Genomic DNA, 22,399 nt, shown 5'->3' on the forward strand with positions numbered 1-22,399 from the left:
AGGGTTTCAGTACATGCAAAGCAGATGTCAATGCCTCTATGCAAATCCAAATAAAAAATTCAAGTAATCTGATAGGAAGCAAAATTAGTTTGTTTTAACATAAGCAACAGCTGGTCATCTCTAGGTTGATTATTCAGCCTCATAAAGAAATGCAAAATGTATTTGAGAGGAAAACAGACTAGACTTATTCTGTCCAGTATAATTTCTCCTTCATTGAGATATGCAAAGGATTAATGAAAACAAGCATTACAAAATGGGTAAAAAACAACAAAAAAGTAAACACAGGCTTAGATAGGAATTAGAACTTATGGTGAACTGTCAAGGAGAGGGAACTAAAGTCCAGCCTGTAGTTCCTTCATTATCACTGACCAGTTTCAATGGACTATGCTATCTACACAACAGCCTGCAGCACTTCCAGCCTCTTCCCAAACACAACAGCCCTCTTCCACCCTCCTTGTTCTGACCAAGCTTCTCAGAAGCCATTAGATAGAAACACAACATTTGAGTGTCACGAAGAAGCACAGCTCCAGGAACTCCTCCTTAGCAGCTCTGGCTGTCGAGCTGAGCACGCTGTGTGCTGAGGGCTGTGTGGGGAAGGAAGGGTTCTGCCTTGTGCTCCCTTCCCCCAGCCTCACCACCCAAATCTGCATTTTGCACTTCTGCTTCACGAGCACCTGCGCTGGCAGTCACTGCAGGGCTTTACAAAAGGCTTTTGACGAGGACTGAAGTGGAACAGGTATGGAGAGACAGAGGCTTCTAAAGAAAGGTGAGACAGCTTCCAGGAACTGAGTTCTCCCTGGGCAGATTCCCTGCCTGAAAGCAGCAGCAAGAAAACACCAGCTGCCTCACGACTGTGACAGGAAGACAGAGCTGCCTCCCTTGCAGGACTACAGCTCAATAAAGCTGTGCGGATGAGACGCATTTACCAAACAGGAGGAACATCCATTTCACCCTGTGGAAAAAGAGGGTGAAAAAGTACCAGCAAAAGTACCTCCAGAACTGAGTAAAAAGCAAAAGGCTTTTGCTGGACTAGGAGCAGAACCTCAGACTCAGTGCTGCTTGCCCCACACAGGAAATGTTGTTTGCTGGTTGCATGTTACCTGGTAGACCTTGGATCTTTGTCCTGTGAATCCATCCCAAAGGATGACGGTGCCTTCATAGTCACTGCTGGCTAGCAGGTTCTTGTGGTAACTACTCCAGCTGATACAGCTTAAAAAGAGCAAGCCCTGGTCAGTTTACAGTCAATCATAACATACAACACAAAAATCACTTTTGCAATACATCAGGCAATAAGTATCTTGGCAAAGCACACAGCACCTTGATCAAAGCACCCCACTGAAACATGCAGTTTAGGGGAAAACAAAAACCCATCAGAAATAAAACAAACCTTCTTTCACAAACTAAAAGCAAAGCTTCGTTGGCTGAAGAGACATTTCCCCCTTGATAAGAAGTGCTAGGGTTTAGAATTTTTTAAAAATGCATTTATCTCAAACACTGATTTTTTTGCTATTTGAATACCATACAAATTCTCAGGGAGCTCAAGGTTTGACTCCTTAACCTCCTAGCAATAGACACTACTGTTATTATTACCATAAAGAAATTATTATCATACCATAAAGATAACTACTTACCAAAGAGTAGCTGTAAATGTAAAATGCATAGCTGCATGGACAGTAAATCAGCCTCTTCTGCAGCACACATCTAATTTTCTATATATGTACCTATGTGCACAGGAAAGTTTGACTTCTGAGAAACTACTTCCAGCTTTCTGTAAATGCTGGAAGTAAAGCCTTCCTATCCAGGAAGAAACAGCAGTTTGTTTGCTGTATTTTAGGAAATGTTTCTGATCAAGAACTGGAAAATATATCACACAGATTTTTATTTCAAGCTGAATTGAGGGGCTGTGCAAAACTAAATGATGATTCCACTGGCAAACTCTAACGATGAGCAGAGAAAACAAGAGCAGCAACACTGCCAAGTTGCACTCGTAGCATTCTGGCACTACGCCTCCACTCTGACTCCCAAAAATGTGACAGAGGTAAGAAAATTTGTAATACTTGTTCACCAATTTTTGGACCATCTGGCAAAGAAGCACGCCAGTTGGTATCAACTGTGATGTACACAGCAGAAGCTGAACTGACAGATCCCATTTGTGCAGGTCCTCGAGCAGCTCTGACACAGATAACTAGATCATGGTAGCCTTGGGGGCAAGTTTTAACCAACAATACAAACCAGAAGTCCACAATTCCGTAACTTCTTAGCACTGCTTTGATCAGTGCAGCTACACATTGAAATGTGTTGTAGATACATGGATACTGATTTAGGAGTATTATACCTTGCCAAATTCTTGGTTCCACTATATGCTTGTATCCCGTTTTCCTTAATAATTTACACACAGAAGAGGAAAAATCCTCTTCCTTTCTTACGGTAGTTAAATATAAACATTTATTTTTCCATTAGTTAAGTAACAGCAGGCAGCATCGGTATTCTGCTCCTGACTACGGTGAAACTTAACAGTATCCCTTGGCTTTAAAACTTTACATTCAGAAACTTAAAGTATTTTTTACCCAATGTAAGCCACTGTTTTTAACCACCAGCTGCTAAGAGGATGGTTGCAGTGATACAGCTCACACAATGATTTCCCTGGCTTCACCTCTTCCACGATACATCACTAATGAGGAAATGTTAAGTATCCCCAACCCTTATAGGTGTGAGAGCTGTCCACAAATACACCATCAAGGAGCCATCACTATTCCAGCTCTACTTCCATTTAGGTACCCACACAGAAAAGCAGGTCTTGACAGCCTGTGTTTTACTGGAAGCCTTATTCTGAGAAGCTTAAGTGGCTCCCTGAGTTCCAAATGAAGTTGGCAGGCACTGCCCACCAGGACCATGAGGTGAAGGTTGCAGCAGCCCAGAGATAAGCACATCTGACATCTGGAGTCATGTTTCCAGGTGGAGCAGTCCCTGATGGAAGCAAAAGCAGTTCAGAGGCCTAGAGCAGTGAGCTCTGGGCTGGGAGCAGTCTCCAGCTAATGGCAGGGAGGTCGACACCACACTACAGGAGACCTTTATCAGTTCAGACCTGTTCCCCGACTAGATTATCTCCTCTCACGTCAGGGCTTCAAGGAGCTTAAGGAAAAAAAGGAACTAATCTGTAAGTGAAGCCATCATGTACAAGCAGGAAGCAGGAATAAAACCCAGAGCCATATCATAGAAGGCAGTCTCCTATCTGGATGGCTTTGAGAGGACATCAGACAATATCAGCAAGTGAAGAGGGTCCTAGAGAAAGGCTGATGTGCTGGTAACACTTCAGGTGGTTTGAGGATGGATGTTCCAGCTGAAGTATGAAGATAACAATCACATAATCACATCTTGTCAAAAAGGAAATCACCTGAGACAATGAAAATTAGGAATTACTGAGTAGGTAGAAAGATATAAAGGACAAGAGTTTAACAGTTCTGTTTGAGATGTGATAGTTGTAAAACAGTTCACTGGCTCAGATGGTCCAGATGGAGAAAAACACAGGGTTTCTGTGCCCAAAAAAGCCATATTCATTGGATCTGGCACAGCAAAGATCCCACTGCAGCCTGATGGTGTTCACAAGGGGTTAACACTCATTTGGAAAGAATTTGTAGATAGACTTAAAGGGGAAAACAGGAACTGACAGGTGAAAAATGTTTTGGGATATGCAGCCACTAAGTGGTTCAATTAACACCTTTTAAGTCACACACACCATAAATCTTTCATTTTTAAGTAATACGATTAAAGGATCATAGTAAGACAAAAATCAACTCTATTCCAACTCTCTGCCTTAATTCTGCCCTCATCCCTACCCAACTCTCTTTACAAAGTTTGAAACTAGAGCTTTTTCCTTAACACTGCAATACCTGACCTTCTTTTTAACTTAAATTCTCCAAAGTAACCTTTACAGAGCACAATTTAGGGTTGGATCAGGTGGAGGGGAGCACCCTTTCCAGGTAGTGTTTGAGCAAGGGCTATCCTTTCATAGAAATCATTGAATGGTTTGGGGTAGAAGAAACCTTAAATGTCCCCTCATTCCAACCCCCTGCTGTGGGCAGGGACACCTTCCACCAGACCAGGTTGCTCCAAGCCCCATCCAACCTGGCCTTGGACACTTCCAGGGATCCAGGGGCAGCCACAGCTTCTCTGGCACCCTGAGTTGTACCATCCTCTGAGCAGACAGCTTCCTAACACGTAATCTAAATCTCTCCTCTTTCCACTTAAAATCATTCCCCCCCTTGTCCTATCACTCTCTGCAGCTCTAAAAAGTCACTCCGTAAAAGTCCTTTGGTTGTATCCTCTGGCATCTGTGACAATGCACACCTGGAAGGAGGATGTCCTAGAGCTGGGATGTTATGATGTTTCTCTTCCATATGGCTTTCCTGGCACCTGCAGAGGGTTGAGAACCTACTGCCAATGTTCCCCTTAAGGGAAGCACTGATCTTTCTTCCATGCCCAACACAGGCAATTTTGTTGAAGCTTTAAAGACATCTATTTTTTCGGGTTCCCTTGAGATGTTATCATGGGTAATGAACTGAGTAACAAACTCAAAAAAGGCATGGAGGAGCAACCTGGAGAAAGGCACAGGAAAGGGCAAAGGTGACAAGAACCAAAAACGCAGCTTGCACAGTCCTCAAAACAGATAAACCATCAAACCCCTGGAAGTTCATAAAAATAACCTTTTGTAGACAAGCTTCAGATGGTCTGCAGCCACGTCCAGGAGAAGCTGATGTGTGAAGGCTCTAAGATATGATATAAAAATAACTACCTAGGGCTGAGAGAATGTATAATTCAGCACTGGACTAAAAGCCGTTGTGCCATGCCATCTTTTATTTTAAGTACAGTAGCTGTATTTTTTTTTTTTCAGTTTTTGCTCTGTTCTTTAATCCAGAAAAAGAGTGATAGTTACACCCCAGAGATTTATCTTATCAGGAGGTGTGATAGCTTTCCTTCCTAGGGGATTAAGCTGGAGAAACTGTAGTTGAAAGCTAATCACCAACCTCTGAAAAACTCTCCTAACCTCAGCATCTGATCCAGCCACACAGAAATCCTGACCCTGGAAAGATTCATGTGCATCCTTCATTTTATTCAGAGACAAGTGGGCCAGCTCAGTCAGTGTTGTCAGTTATGCTGATCTTTCTTTCATGAGCCAGTATTTCTATGGCTGAAATGTCTCAAATCCAGGATCAAGCTACCCAGTGTTAACCGCCCCTCTGGCGGTGAGAGTTAAAGGAGGTTAAAGCTTTTAATAAGGCACAAACTTCCGTGGTCTCATCTGCTTCTGAGCACCAAGTGCTTCAGACCCAGTCTGTCACCACGAGCCCACTGATGACTGGTAGTTTTAGGACTGAGATGTTTTTAAGGGCATGATCTACTGCAAAGAACATCCACGTGATTAACAACACGAAACGAATACTTCGGAGACATATGGAATTACATTACTGTTATGAATGTTTTAAATAAACCCCTTTTTCCCTAATCAATTCAAAGAAAACCTCTAGTGTGGTAAAAGACAAATACTTCTACAGAAAATTTCATCTTCCTGCAAAGTGAAGCAGTAATTCTAAAAACTAGAATTAATGCAAGTTGAAGGCATACTTCCTCATAACCTGTTTAGTGTCAAACATCCTCTGTATTGGAAATACAGGCATCCAACACAACCAGCTCATACCACCCCAAATAGCAAAGACTCTATGATGAAAAAGACCATATGACAAGTTTTTGCTTAATTTAAACTTAATAGCAAGAAGTGGCTGCCATTTTCAAAGCTGACAGCAATACACCCATGAAGTGCTACAAGGATACAGAAATCACACGTTTGATTTATTGACACCGAAAAATGAAAACAGTAAATTATTAGCGCCTCCTAAAAAAGAAAGACTACTGATGCTTTGCTTTTACTGCAATTGACTAAACAGATGCAGCTGATTTTGGAGGTTTATGGTAACATCTATCACTGAAGTACAGATGCTGCAAACACACAGTGGTGAGCATGCAGAATACTAAACGTGGATTTCAAAAGCATGTTTACCTAACCACACTTGCACATCACCTGCTGTAGATTAACAAGGTCTAAAGCCAATTTTTTACCTGAATGCTAGATCTCCTTGTTTTTCTCCCCCTGCAACCTATGGCAAAACAACAAATCTGCCTCTTGAATAAATCAGAGCAGAGCTGTGGCTTGCTGCTAGCCATTCCTCTTCGTCCTTTCCCATCTCCCACAAGGGGGGAGCTGCAGATTAGTGCCTGCCATAGCTAGGGACACAGCAAGTCATAATTAGCTCACAGGGTGCTGTTTATAGCTACTATACAATGCCAGGATTTGTTTCTTGTACTGAAGCTATGAATCTGTAAATGGGATTTTTATGAGGATTTATGTGTCATCTTGTGTTTTTCCTGGAAGCTTATGCCACTGTTGTTCCCAGGGGACGCGATGCACATTTACCAGAAACCCGACACACCGACTTCCTCCCCGCTCTTAAAAATAGGGATAAGAAGGCTCAGCAGATGATGAAAAAAGCATGTATTTAAGAAGCAGGTGGGTGTAAAAAAGGGGGTTGGAAAAGAGGAAGAGACTCAGCTACAGCTGGTACCAGGGCTCTGCTCCAGGAAAGCCTACAATCAATTACTGCTGGCATGAAGCTCAAGCTTTCAGCAGGCACCCAGCTGGCACACGGCAGAGCAGGGCTGGGCTGGCGCCAGCCCCGGCCCAGGCACGGGCTTCCCTTCCCGCAGCTGCTCTGGGCCAGACTTGCTCTTGGCCAGACACAAATGCTGTCACCTGTCTGCTTTTATAAAAGCCCATCAGAGCCTCTGCTCCTCTGAAAGCTGAGTCACCAACATCATTGCTAATGATTTATGTTCCAGCATCATTGCTCTGAACAAGGTTAACCAGGATCAATTTAACCAGGAGAGACATGTCACCAGATCTCATCTGCACACAGACCCCTGCGTCTCTGCTGGGAAGAGAAATACCACCCATGTGCTCGAGCAGAAATGTGTTTGTCTTCAATATCAGAAGGGGCACTCACAGGTAGAGCAAAGCCTCTTGAAGAAGCTGCACTTTCACCCAAATTAAGATCAACAGCTTTAAGCTGAGGCTTCTCACAAAGCACAGGCTCCACATGTTTAGATTTTTCTATTACAATATGGGCACATTTTCAGCACACTGCAATATTCCATAATGAAATTACAGCCTTCATCTATAACTTCTCCCTCAAGCTACACCACTTCAGAAAAGCAAGTTATTATGCTGCTCAATGCTGCACCAGCGAACCCCAGCACCGGTGACTGGCAGCACAGCTAATGGATATAGCAAGGATGCGTTTGACTGACAGACCAACTTTATTTGTCAAAACCAAAAGCACCTACATGCCAAAGGAAGCCTGATATAATTGGAGGAGGCTGATGCAGGGGGGAAAAACCCCACCATTTATTTCTTCAAAGGAATGAGAGAAACCAGCGTAAGAAAATGAGAGAGGACCTGATCCTCCTCTACTGAGGCAGGGGGTCAGAGAAGAATGCATTTAGCACTGTCATATATACATAAAATATATCTGTGCGTGACATTTGAGAATGAGAAAAAAATCTTGAGAGCAAGCAGCATCTTGTCTGGAGCACAAAGCCAACACGTGTAACACCCCTGAGGGCACTAATGTGATTCTCCTCACTGGCAGCTGTGGGACAAGGGAGAATTAACAATTTTCCTAATGACTGGCAAGAGCATCAGGGTAGACCCCCTGTCAAAACTGAAACAGCGAGTTTGGAATTTATTTCATTTCAAGTTGCCCAAGAAATACCAAACACACACTGCTTTCCCCCTTCTAATTAAGGCAAAATTGACTGCTAGATGGTTCTCCTATTATTCTGCTCCTCCCTCCAGAAAAATGAAGCTGAATGGTGCAAACTCAGCTATGACTCAAGTAAAAATGCAGGACTTTTCACCAGCCCAGCCAAACACAAGCTCCATAATCAGTACAGCATATCAATACTAATCACTCTCAGGCTACTTTTACCCACTGTGAAATCTAGTCTCATGGTCAGCTGCATTTATATCCTTCCCTTCATAAAATAGTGTTATGCAATTCCTGGGAATAACAAGCACAAGCAACACAGGAATGACTGATCTATCTTCAGCAATGTGTCAGCTACAAAAAGCGTGACTTTTACGCTCTAAAATAGGCTCGCAAACATTCCTAATTTTGTTGCACAACATTTTGTTTTCACGGAAGCTGGACTGTTACATAAATTTATTACTTGCACTTTCATGGGTGCTTTACTGCTTTTAAAATGTAGAGTACCAATAAAAACAAATGAGTTTAACAGAGATGCTGGAGACTAGCATTATAATACTGAATGGGTTTGATTGCCTGGATTATTTACTTCTGAGCTTTAACAGAATTTTTGAATTAGGATTTTTGAGTTATTTAGCTGCATTCTTTCAGTTGAAGTTCCGACATGGTAGTCTATATTTCATTGGTTTAATACATCTAAAAGGATAAAAAAAATGGGTTGACAGTAATGATAGCAGCACAGAAACAAAAAAAAAATCAAGGAAGGTCTTTTCTCAGGAGCTTTATATTATGAGGCCCAGCAGAACAGTACTTCAAGGCAGACAAAAATTCCTAGGCAGAAGGTGCCAGTGAGGAACATTTCCTGAGAACTAGCAACCTCTCAGAAGAATGGAAAGGATTTTGTCAGTGAAGAGGAAGAATCAGTAACTGTTGAGGAACTGGGTACAGAGGTTACCTTGAGACAAGCTATGGCTTTAGCTGGAGCATATACCCACCCCTCTGAGCAGGCATCTAACAGCGTTTGCAAGGAACACAACAGCAATTGACTACCCTGTTGCCTTTTCTCCTCCAGATACATGGGGCTTTGTTACTACTTGGGGTGAACCCAGCACAGATGAGTAACAGTGCTTGTGCCACCCAATCTCCATCAGCTCCTGCATTCCTCTTTTCCCCTCCAATTCCCATAAAGAAAGCAAAACAATCACTATGCATAAACAAGCAAGTGGAAAAGGCACTCTGAGTTCAAATACAAATCAATGCCTACCTGATTTTGGAATTACAGGTCATTTCATTCTCAGGGTAGTGAATATCCACCGCGTCCTGAATGACTGTACCATACTCATAGACTTTAATCTTCTTTGTCACTCCAGCAATGGCAAAGTAGTCACAGTCTCGGTCGAACTCAATACTGAGAAACAAAAACATAGGTTGAGAGCTCTGTAAAACACCACACATACTTAGCAGGAAGATATTTTACCTCCTAAACATCTTGGTATGGCAGAGTTGAAAACCACAATTTGCAGTCTGCAAATACCCAGTTCAACACACCCTGGTCAGGTCTGGCACACACCCCAACAGTGTGGAGTTCTTGCTCTAAGCACTGCTCTCCAATCCACCCCCCACCAACACACCCACATCTCCATTTTTGTGGTAGCACAATCACCCTCCCACAGGCAGGATCTTTGCTCAGGGGCTCTGGAGGTTTTTCAGTTCAGCTACACCATCTACATTGCATGGTACCCCAATGTCAAAGCCAACAGCTTGTCCTGGAAACGTGCTTAACATTCAGCTGTACATTCCACCATTAACGTGCCATGGCATGACTGCCCATTGATCCCTCCTGTGTGCAACAGCTTCAGGAACTTCTACGTGCTAATGCAGAGCAAAGCAGTATTTGTGAAAAAAAAAAAAACCCTTCTACATTCCCTGGGTAACAACAGGGGGTCGAAATCAGATCATCAGTGCTGAAAAACAATGCACACTCCGACTTCCACTTAGGGTTGCTTGTGCAAACAGAGGCACCTTCTTTCTCGACCTGCAGGGCAAGTTTGTAATAAATATCAATGAAGTTGGAAGTAAAAGCAGACACTTTATAACAAAGTTAAGCTGCAAATGAGAAAAGCCTGAGGTTGTACACGAAATACATTGAAGAGAAAGGCAGGTAGCCTTACAAACATCTAATATCATTCCTACCTTCACAGCTTGGAAGGGCTTGAGAGAAATCTGCTAGACATCCAGCAGCTGGGGAAGTAATCCTACTTCCCAGGAGCTTCTGCTTTCCTGCAGCGCTGGCACTGCTGGCAGGGCAGGTGCACATACACCTGTCTCCTTCGAGGGCATCAGCCTCAGTGAGACACCTCCCCAGAAAGGGTGTGGGGGCAATGTTTGCCCTCAGTCACAAAGTCTCTATGATCCAGAACCAGCTCTCCCCAAGTCTTCTGACTAAGCAATCAACCTACTGTTTAGAGAGGTCTCTTTTGGAGTTTTTCCACTCCTAATTCATTTCAATCCCTGCTGTCTCTATCCCTTTTTTTTTATTTCCCCTTAAGAATCCAGAGTGTTTATGAATGAGGGAGGAAGTTCTTAATAGCAGCAGGGAAAACTGAGTTTACACTAATTTCACATTCAAAATCATGAGAGCGGGGGTATTTAAGGTACCTTCCTACAATTAGAAGGCATTAAACCAATTACAAGAAGAGAAAGGGCTCCTCAGGCTGCCCCCAGAGCTGTAACAGCAAGAGCTTTCCACTCCTCAACAGAGCTGAGAAGTCCAAGGCAATGCAATGTTCCCAAGGGAAGATAAATTTAAATGCCACCAGAATTTTCAAGTCCTCGTAAAGGAGATATCAGGAAGTTATTTTCAAACTATGGAGAGAAAAGATTGTTGATATGCAGTCTGTTGCTATAAAATAGTTCAGTGAAGCAGCTTGAAACTTGGCCTTTCAACTCAGGCCCCCAGGCTTCTCCCAGGCAGTGGCAGGAGATGGTCCCACTCACAACTACTTGCTAGAGAAGCTACTCAAGTGCAGCCTGCAAAACCATGAGCCCCTAAAATGCATGGAGGAACATGCTTATGGCTGGGGAATTAAGCAAGCATGCAGGCATCTATTTAAATAAAATGGGAGAGGGAAAGAAGCCACCTAAGCATCCAGGCTGCTCTCCCCACTCCCCAGACCTATACTAGTCTAAATCACTTTATATACACACAGGATGAAAACACCATTCAGGCCTGTCTTGTTTTGTCAGCTCACCCTATTCCGTGGAAGAATTTTATAATCAAAGCCTCTACAACAATACAACGGATTTACTTGTACCACAATCTTAATTGAACTGCTGTCTCCGCTCCTGCTTGCTGCCCTGTGGATTCAGGTAAAGCACAACTAAACTGATGGCAGTGATTCATCTGCCTGGATTCAATTTATACCCTTAGCCTTCTGCTGAAGAAAGAAAAATAATGCATTACAATGTCTGGTAAAAAGCCAAGTTATTAGAACAGAATAGAACCTCTCTCACTTGGGTTGGGTTTGCTTCTCTAGCATTAATTCCATTTTTTTTTTTTAGGAGACATGCTGTAGACATAAAAAATTAGTATTTCAATATGCCCATTAAAGTTAACAAATCATTAAAAAAATAATAAAGAGCTTTAAGCAATGGAATTGTTAGACCTGTGACCTTCAAACAGCATCAAAGACACTGCAGGGAGAAAAAGAATGCAAAAATAAACCACTACCAGTACAGACCAACACACACCTGCACCTTGGCCTCCCGTCACCTGTGCTCAGTCCTGGGACAGCCAGCATTCTCACCTTCTGCCAGTCAGCTTTTCATCAGTGATTCACAAATAAAAATAGGAACACCCTAAGTACCTAATCAAGCGGATAACATACCACATAAAACTGTTCCTAATATTTGCAAAGCTCTGCTTAAGCCTGGACTAATCAGCATTAGGACAAACAGCCCACTTGCACAGCAACAATTATTTTTATGCTTTTTCCTGCAAGTCTTTTAAATACACTTAGTATTATGCAAGCCTTATTTGCATTTAACTAGCTCGAGGATATTCCTGTCACTCCATGCTTGAAGTCTTTGTGTCAATGTAAGCACTTGCTTAGACACAAGCTTATCTATATGAAAATTCACCAGAGAACTTAAGTTTTGTTTTGTCTTGTCAGAAGACTCAACAGGCCCAGCTCAGAAAGATAACATTCTGCTTTGCAGGTGATACACTTCCACAGTCCAAGTGAATTCCTCATTAGCACAATAACAACATGCAACAGAATAATAGGAAATAATTCAAACCCCCAGTGAAATTACTTTTTGGACCAGCAGTGGTCCTTGCTCCTCAAAGATGTGCTTGTTAAAAACAGTTACCAATTGCTTGTTTTTTCTTAGCCTTTTTTTAAACTCCACATATCTGACCAACAAAGACTAACCAAATTTCTATAAGGAATCTTTTGGGGACACAAGAACTGCTAGATATTTGAAAGAGCTTTATAAACATGCCGCAGAATTACTTACAGAAATCAAATTGAAAGGATCTGATGGTTTTGCTCTAGGGAAAACAGAAGACAGACATCTCCCATTCCCAAATCACTGTTTTCTTTCTCCTAAGAAGTTGACAACCAACATCTTACAGAAATACCACTAAGAGCTGCTGGAAAGTAACCACATCCTTAAGGGTTCGGGTTTCTCCACTGCTTATCTTAATGCCCAATCTGTGAGATTATAAATCAATTGCTTTATTGTAATGGTAAAACCTATGACCTTGGAGAACACTCATAGCTGACAAATAGAATTATGAAATAAATTGCTTCCAAAACAGGTCTGGAAGCCTGCTTTGGTGTTGAGGATGGAGCAGCAAGGAAAGAGTAAAAAATGAGTATTTAGCAGCTCTGCCATTGTGTAAAGCCTTACTACATTTGCATCCTGCTGGGGTGTGCAGTTGTTCTCCACATCCCTGGATGATGCGCTGGAGTTAGGGAATGCATACAGATGGGCAACCCAATTGATTAAAGGAATGGAGCAGCTACCTCACTGTAAGGGTTATGAACAAGGCAACAGCAAGACTGGTGTTCAACAAGTCACACTACAACTAGGAGGTACTCGCCAGAAGGTTTGATTTGGGACAGATGAGGGTTTCCTCCCTCCCAGTTACACTTCTAAGAGCCACACGTGTTTCAGGCAGCAACTCCTGCAGAAGTAACTGGTGGTAGAGTGAACCTGACAACAGCAATCCATGTACATCTGGTTCATGCCAGATATTAACAGGTACATACTGTATCTCCTGTTTGAAAACAGGAGAAGGCATCTAAGTGCATTTGCCTTTAACTGCATCACCAGTTACAGCCAAAGGTCTTCATCCTCTCCCCTTTCCATACACAGTCTACAATTGCTGCTAAAATCAAAAATGCCTCAGCCCTGACTTGTTACCGAGATCTGTGACTGTAGGAGTTGCCATTTCCACAAAATAGATGATTCAGTTTCTCTCATGGAACTATATCTATATATCTATATAGATATATATATACAGACACACACACACACACGTTTTCTCCCTGAATATACCAAAGCCTTTCAACTCTATTTCTCCCCACCACAGCGCTGTTTCTATTTCTGTATCTTTAACATCAACTCCTATCTTGCTGTGGGCTCCCATATTTAATGACAGCATGGATATATTGCTGGGACTTAAATGGTGAGAAGGAGAGATGCCAGCAGCAGCTTTTGCTCTTCACTTACGAAATATTTCCTTAAAGTCTTTCTTACTCTGTGCTTCCACTCCGTGGCCTCCAAGGGGTATCCTGTCACTTCTAACAGTCCCAAGTCTCGCTCTCTCTTTCCAATGCTCATTTTGAGGCATTGGAAGATTAGCCAAAGATTAGAAATTTATGTTAAAACCCAACACCATGGGCACCAGAGCAGACTGTTCAGCACCTGGGACCAACACAGAAATTGGTATTGATATCACACACCTGAGAGACTTTTTACAACAGACAGATATTTTAAGGCAAAGTAATTAGTGTCACTAAGTATGCACTGGCATACTAATATGTGGTTTTCAAAAACAAAGCTATTTTCCAGCAGAGGAAGCTGCAGTAAAGCACTCAGATTTTGTGTTCTATCAGCTCAAAGCCTAGATTTTGTCACACAAAACCAAAAGCTACTGAGACAAAGCATATGAAGTTTCAGTATCAAAAGACTGTTTTGCTAAAGCTGTGAGTGGCTGAAAAAACCACTGAGGTTTTTCTCTTTAATAAAGCAGCACTTCCATTAGTTACTCCTTACCTCCAGAGCACCACCTAAGTAAGGTCAGTGTTTATTTCTGAGTCCTTAATCTGTGCCACAGGAACAGGGACAGTCCACGACTGTAGAATGTGTTTCTTGGTTCATACTCCCAGGCTGCCAAATGTTTTCCAAAATATAAACTGAACAAGCATGCCATGATCCCAGACAGGTTGTTGCAATGTCTAGTCAGAAAGGACCACTTAAACCTCAATTCTCTCTAGACTGTTATTTGGAGAGAAGTTAAATGTATAAATAAGATTACCACTCAAAGTCATTCTATCAGAGAGCAAACACTTTTATCCCTAAGAATCACATTACTTTAGGTTAGATGTGACCTCTAGATTACCAGAAATTTGCCAGATATGTCCTCTCATCAAGGTGAAGCCATCTTGATCAGATTCAAGTCTAATGGATGTCTAATAAAAACTGTGGGACAGAGGACCCCAAGCTACTTCATGCTGATCCCATTCCTTGGAGTTGTTTGGAATATCCCAGCTCCAGCAGCACCAGCACTTACTGAATGCACCCAGGGTACCCTTCCCATCACCTCTCCTCCTCCAAGCTCCGAACATCTGATGAGAATTCGCTACCCCTAATCAAACCTCTATTTGGAGCATAAAAATAAAAGACGAGAAAGTCAGGTCTGTGTGTTAATTAACCTCCCTTCCCCCCCATCTGGGAAACAGACTGGGAAGGGTGGTGCATTAGCCCATCAAAGCCTGCACTGCACAGGGAAGGACAGTCCTCAGCTCTGGGCTCCCTTGGAAAGGCATCATTGCACCAGCCATGCTGCAGCCATACTTTCAGCATCTCTCTTACAGGCACAGCAGCCTGGAGGGCTGTTCTGCTCTGTTTGAAGAAAGGCATAAAAAGGTACCACACTAACAAAGTAATGTCATTAGACCTAGTTCCAGGCCCACTTCATGCTTATAAAAATCCTTTTAAGTGGAATGAAATGCCATCAGTTCTAACAGAGACCACTTCATAATACTCCCTTTCCATAAAGAGCTTGTTTAAAGGAAACTATTAAACCTGAATCGAGGAGATTTGGTGGTCTTAGATCCATCTCACAGTTTGGAAATCAAATCCAACAGAGCTACTTTGATGCTTTGTCATCTCTAGATAAAACAGAGTCGTTCTTTTTTCAAACCCAATGAGAGCATATACTATGCTGTGAGATTAATTGGGCTCCTTGCAATAGCTCAGTTTTCAGAGCCATGTTCCCCTCTACTTTGCAAAGAGGTTACCATGAACCTAATCTCCTCTGACTACAACCCAAAACCTCCCAGAAAGACATGGCAGAGTCCCAGTCTTGGCTATAAGACTACAGCTAGAGACACCCTCTTCTGCTGCATAAGGTCTTTTTCCCATACATGTATTCAGGGGAGCTTGGCTTAATTAGTACTAATGATGAGAAAACCTACAGGGAGCTGCTGAATTCTGCAAGCAACCAAATATAAAGCGTACTGATAAAAAGCCACTTTGCTGCTGGGCGATGCTCTTCTGCATGTTGAAGAGAAGATGACGACAATCCCAGGGTTTCTATGCCAGATCCACAGAAGTACAATGAGCCAAAGCTGCTGCAAACAACTACCATGCAACTTAATGAGGAGTAGATTCAGTTTTTCCACAAACAGCATTTTAAATAAGCTGGAGTAGGAAAAACTTAACTGAAAGTGCCAACTGTTCAATGCAGAGCGTTCCTTATGACACTATTTAAAATTCAAGCCAAATGATCAGACTGCCCGCTGCAGTATTTTGGGTAACCTATATCTATATTTGAAACCCAGGAGGTGCCATTTCACCCAGCTGGGCTGATACACAGTGGGTTATGAACAGCTCTGACAGCAGCCACGGCTCAGTGCCAACATTTTCAAATACTAAGGTGGAAGAGGTTACAACTATCTAAACATTCTCATCTGCCTTCAAGTTTGGGAAATGTTTCCAGTAGAGAATCACTGAACGGATAAGGCTGGAAGGCACCACCGTGGGCCATCTGGTCCCACCTCCCTGCTCCAGCAGAGTCATGCCAGAACACGTGGCACAGGCTTGCATCCAGATGGTTCTGGAATATCTCAGTGAGGGAGACACCACACCCTCTCTGGGCAATCTGCCCCAGCGCACAGCCACTGCACAGGAAAGAAGTTCTTCACATTCAGGTGGAACAGAACGTAGCAGCTCTACCCAAGCTGAGGTTTGAGGGAGGAACCCTGCTCCACGACAACCTGTAAGGTGGTCTGAACAACAGCTCTGTTTTATCAGGATTACACCACTAAGTAGGAAGGAACGAAGTCAGTTGTGGTAGGTACTGAAGTGCCTTCTAAATATAAAGCCATTTGAAAGCTTGTTTCCTGAGCACAGCAACTGTTGACAGAGCTGATGAGGCAGGGGAACAAATGGATCTGAAAGAGAGATCTCCATCAATACTGGGACTTTAAACAGTGCAGTCTGTCTGTAGGCGCCAATTCATGCTTCCTCCATGATTTGGCAGCAGCAGCTGAGGATGTCTGTCTCCAGCTGACCACACTGCCAGAGGTCCCATTTCACAGGACAAATCACCACCCCAAGCACAGCAACTCCAGTAACTCAAGCCTCTGCATTTTCCTGACACTGCCATCAGTTCTTCTGCCAGACACCCTGCAGAGAATCAGGAGGGACAGCTGGAGACAGTAACCTCTTTAGACAACTCAGCTCAATCCAACAGGCACCACCAGTCAGGGCACCAGCCTTCCTAAATATCAAGCTCATACACCACAGATGAGCCTTTCTCAAGGAGCCAGAGGATGGGCTTGGGCAATTAACTCCAATGAGCCTGCTGCCTGGTAATGACAGAACAAGGTTAAAACATCATTTGAAGCATTTTTCCTCCAGCTGACTAAACTGCTTCATGAGATTTGATGGCATTTTGAATCTGACTTCATCAGTATTTTTGAATGCTATCCTTAAGTATCTTTACTTTTTCTAAAGAATAGTTTATGCATACCCTTAATTCCACAGTCTCACAGAGAAGTTGTTCTGACCTCACCTGCACAAATGTATGCACACACTTGTATATAATCCCGTGAGAACATAAACATCACTTCATAGCTTATTCTGTGTTATTTATTACCTTATTCTACAAAATAACTATGCAGCACATAAATCCCCAGCATGACTTGGAAACTGTCTTTATTAATGCAAATGATGACATATTAATAATCATGAGTTCAAGCCTTTTCTCCAGGCTGAGCTGCTTGTAAGGTTTATTCTCAGAATCATTTAAGCCCACACCATACATCTTTGCATGCTTTAACACACCACCTTATCATATTCTTCAACTACCTACCATTTCACAGGCTAACTTCTCTAGTTAGCTGGGAACAAACAAAAAAATCCAAAGGCATGCTAATGCTTTTCAGATCATTAGCTCCTATAAAATTCAGACATTTACAACAAAATGGCTAGAAAATTAAAAGAATACTGTAATAAGCTGCAGGAATCCATGTTCTAATTAATAAACAGGTTTGTGTCTTCAAGCAGAAACAAGCATTCACTGTATCAACACTCAATGTCAAATGAAAGCCATAAAACTGGGGGGGATTAAATGAAATCCATCTTTGACTTTTACAAACGCTGTCAGAATGCAAACTCTGTGCATAAGATGCTCCACAGCTTTCATGGCTTGCCTTTCCAGCTCCTGAGGCCAGGACACAGCTCTGCTGCCTGAGGACAGCCATTATCACACGAGCATCAGGAGGAACGGAAGGGCTGCTACCTCCAGCCTCACTGAAAAGATTTTCATCCTGAGCAATCAAGAGGGGTGGATGCAATGATGCAAGGCAATTTCCAATGGCACCATCCTCCCACCCTGGATATTGATCTCTCAGAGCACATTCCTGACACTACAGCATCCATTTTGAGTTCCTGCACTTCCACAAAACTTCTCTTCCAAAGAAAACCAATCCTGAATCTAATGACTACAACACTGTTTGTAAGCAGGGATCCCAAAGTTTGCAGGAAGTAAAATACCCTTTGCACAGTACATGTCAAAGCCACATACAGTGCTCCTCCTTAAATTCCTTCCTCTTGAAACCTAAGGCCACAGGAAGATGCTCAGCAGAAAGCGAGGGCAAAATGTAAAATGTCTAATGATCTGATCACGTACCTTTATCACAAGTACAGCCCCCAAGACTTTGAGGTCTCTAGTCCAATATCCCGGTCAGAGCAGGGGCAGCTCTTTGACCAGACCATGTTGTTTAGGGCTTTCTCCAGCCTGTTCTTGAATAACTCTGCGGATGGAGCTTGCACCACCCCTTTGGGAAGCCTACTCCAAAACTGGATTACCCCATGCTGCAGGCAGTGACTGCTACGCAACAAGACATGGAACCTCATTGAATAAACCACAAATAGATCCTTCAAGATATTGGGGGGCGGGGGGGAAGCCTCAATAACAATCACTGTTTTAAACATTTTGTTTAAAAGCCAATTCCCAAATTCATCGAAAGACTGCTCAATACTTTTAACAGACCATTTATGAAAATTCATAAGTTGAAATTCAACTAAAAAGTCTCATCTAATTGCCCGCAGATGGAGACAGGTTTGAAGTACTAAGAGAGCTTAATGGGAAAAAGATCTTCCTATGACAAAATAGTCTGAAATTAGTAGGAAAAAAATGAGGTCCCACTGGTGGCCATGCCACTTCCATTCATTAACCTCCCAGTTTCAAGTTATTTAAGTTTTATCCCTTATATTGATGAAAGAAAAAACTTCTCTCTGTAGCAACACCATGGTCACCAGAAGGTTTACTTTTCAGGTCAAGACTGGAGAGAAGAGCAAATAAGCTCTTTACTGATGTCAGTCCCTGCTGGCACCAGCAGCCCGTCCTGGGGACTTGGATGGCTACGTTACAGGGCTGAGTGTCCCTGAAGTCTGAATTCAGAGATCAGAGCTGACCCCTGAATAACCCTTTCGCTGGGTACAAGTCACATTTAGCTTCTGCTCAAGGGACCCAGACCACAACCATGAACTAGGAAATATATCAGTTCAGCACTCCAGAGAAAGATGGGAAAGTAAAGGAAAGGCTCTGCACTTCACTCAGCTCTAATTAAACAAAAATCCCATTTCAGCCCCAGACAATGTCTCATCTAGAGGCCAAAACTTCAGATGAAGGAAAGTAAGAGAACCACAGGAGAAGCACAAACTTCAAGTAGGTTCAGGGAATTATACTTCAAGTTTCCTTGGTAATTCTGCAACTTAATTTTCTTTATCCAAGCATTTCTCTCTCCCTTCTACTTTTGGGAACAGTTCAAATAAGACAGATTCATCCACAGTTTTGAGCTGCCACTTGTAAATAAGAGTCCATTTAAAAATCTATTTAACAGGCTATAAGAAAAATCCAGCCCTCCTCATTTCTCATCTTCTCAAGGAGCAGCATCTACTGCACTCAAACATAATCCTGTAAAGGATAAACCCACTTCCATTTCATTCATTTATATTTACCTCCAAGATAAAGAAGCACTGCTGGTCACAAACTTAATATAATGGCTCACCTAATCCTAGCCAGCCCAAGCATTAAAAAAAAAAAAAAAAAAGAAAATTAAAAAAAGAAGAAAAAGAGGCTTCTTATGGTAGATACAGAACTAAAATGTATCTTGTTAAAGTCTGGATCTGAGAATTTATATGGACAAGTAATTGTAGTCCAAAGTAAAAAAGGGAACAGAAAAATTAAATGGTTCAGTGACTACACAAAAAACTCGCTCATACTGGATTTTTTTCTTTTAAGCTCACCTTTGAAGAAAGGATTTCAGGTCATGTTACTGAAAGGGTGAACACAAACAAAAATGCAATCTTGAAACAGACTTAATTGTGCCGTTTGGATGCTAAGAGATACCTCTTCACACCTTGTTCACTACTTAGAAGCAATGGAATAACGAGCAAGCAATGAAAAAAATAATGGACACTACAGGTAAGATGCAGTTTTTGAACACTGGATCATGATTTAATAGAGGAGTTCACTAAAGCTTCTGCAGCCAAAACCACAAGTTGTTTATTTCCCTCTCTGTAAATCACTGAGCCTTTAGATACAGTTAGCATCAGCTATCCAAAAACTTTAAAATGTCACTTTAAGATCTTTCAGAGAAATGGTAAACTAATTTAGAAGAATTTGAAGTCTGAGTCGATGACAAAAACCCACACAAAGCCCCCAAACCACCGGAGCTGGGAATCATGGAGCAGGGAGAACCAGCTTTCTGATACCCAGCTTTCAGAGAAACATCTCGTTGTAGTACATTTCTTGGCTTTTCCTGTTCTTTTTCTCAAATATGAAAGACTGCCACATTATTCTCTAAGGCCTCTGACAGTGGTAAAGCAATTTTCTCCATAAATCATTGTAATGCTAACACAGCAGTTTACAGACTCATCTTTAAAAGAAAGCCTTTACATTTACTGCCACTGCCAGCAGAGAGAAGGAAAGTTAAGCTCTGACAACTGTTCTGTCTGGGGGCATATTAAATGGAAAATTTATTCCTTGGCCCAATTCTAACAAAATTTAATATACTTGTGAAAACTGTGTAAATACTTTGTACTTAAGAGAAGTGAGTGCATTAAAAAGCCATTTAGCATATTGAGATACATGCACATTCATACTGCAAGCGTGCTGAAGTCCCCTGGATGTTCCAGCAAAACTGAGTAACCTGCAATAGAAAAGCCTCAAATGTTCTTTCTCTGAACGTTCTTCTTGATAATCTGTTGTTCTTGAAGAAAATAAAGGAAAAAAAGGAGAAAAGGTTGGAATTTTCCTGGTTTGTCTCCTCATTCCAGAAGGCAACTGGAGCTTTCCTGAACATTAGTTTATTTTAGTAAACATACGTATGTTTAGAGTACTTTATTAGTCCACAGTAAGTCCAGACATCCATAAACATTCTTACCACAAGGTCCTCACGAGGGTAGTGCTGCTGCCCAGTTCCAGGATTTTTTCAGCCTATTTGTACATAGTCTTTGATTACACTTTTCACCCTGTTAGCATAAACCCAATTTTATTTCACTTCTAAACACCAATGTTTTGCAGATAAGGAACATTTACATCTTTCTCCTCCGTGAACCTAAAGGTAATACATCTTAAAAAGCTGTTTAAGCCAGCAGATCTTTTGGAGTCCAGTCTGTGAACTTCACATAGGGTTAAAACAATCAAACCAAACACTCTTGTATTCTGTCCATCTGTAACAGCAGCTTATTTAAAAAAATATAACCCAGCCAAATTTAATTGCAAGGAAGTTTAACTTCCAGTCAATTCTACTTTTATTCCTAAGTATACTTAAAATATCCCTTTAAATACTTCCTAAAAAATTTATTAAGATTTCTTATGTATTAGTCTTGTATTAACTCGGTATTTAAATCCATTTGTCTCAACAGCAACAGCTAAACACCAAGACTTACCTTCTGCCATTTCATCACTGTTTCTTACTGCATGCCCAGGAAAACCTTTAAAGATCAGTGCAGTGGACCAAATAATAAAACTTTTCACAACACTCTAAAAGCATAATTTCACTTTATAAGTACCTTAATTTGGCTCATCTGTGAATACCTAAAAGCTGCTCTTACTCAGTTTCACAGACTCTCTGAACTTGAGGCTGTTAGTTTAAATGAAAAGAAAAGGTGAACAGCAGACTGTGCTGGCTGACACATACGATGTGTACATTCTCCATGAACGAATTCTGACTTTACAAGAACTCTTTGAATAGCCAGAAGCCAACAAGAAGAACAGGAGCAGCACATTCAGCAAAGCTACTTTACCAAAGCACTGAAGGATGTGCTCAGATGTGAACTGTCTTACTCAGCCTACATGCTAAAACCCCTAAAAATTTCTCAAACACTTTGATAAATAAAAAGCATGAGCAGGGGAGAACATTGACTTGGAAAACAAGTTATTTTTCAATAAAATACACTTAATTACCAATTCTAAGATGGGCCTGGAAGAAGGCCTCACTGTATCTTTATTATAACAGTAACACACATACTTTCCAAACATATATTTCACCCAAGAATTAGGATGCCTTCGAACAGGAGTGTGATTTACTGTCCTTCCAGCATTTTCTAACCAAATACCACAGAAATGCTGCTCTTGCAGAATGTCAAGGAGAAGAAAGGGCAAAGGAGCAAAATCCAATCCGTGCTGAAGCTGGTAGCTGAGAAAGTTTGTCTACACTGCAGTGAGATTCCCATCTGCATTTCATTGCAGCTGGTGTGAACCCAATCAGTGCAGGTTAAGCGTACGTCAGATCCCTGATTACTGTGCTCTGACCCCGGCTAAGACGGACATT

The 22,399-nt window shown here is 41.9% G+C and overlaps 1 protein-coding gene across 2 annotated transcripts in view; it reads right to left on the reverse strand.

Annotated features, from left to right (window-relative positions):
* RFWD2 (ring finger and WD repeat domain 2) overlaps nt 1-22,399 on the reverse strand; it is a 125,090-nt gene that overhangs the window by 64,139 nt on the left and 38,552 nt on the right. For both annotated transcript variants that reach the window (XM_017737437.1, XM_017737438.1), the window contains exons 11-12: nt 9,082-9,225; nt 1,101-1,209 (exon numbers count right to left, since the gene is read on the reverse strand). In XM_017737437.1, coding sequence (XP_017592926.1) covers nt 1,101-1,209; nt 9,082-9,225 — 253 coding nt within the window. The remainder of the gene's footprint in view (nt 1-1,100; nt 1,210-9,081; nt 9,226-22,399) is intronic.

Source organism: Corvus brachyrhynchos, unplaced genomic scaffold (genome assembly GCF_000691975.1).
Source record: "Corvus brachyrhynchos isolate BGI_N302 unplaced genomic scaffold, ASM69197v1 scaffold466, whole genome shotgun sequence".
NCBI classification, from domain to species: Eukaryota; Metazoa; Chordata; class Aves; order Passeriformes; family Corvidae; genus Corvus; species Corvus brachyrhynchos.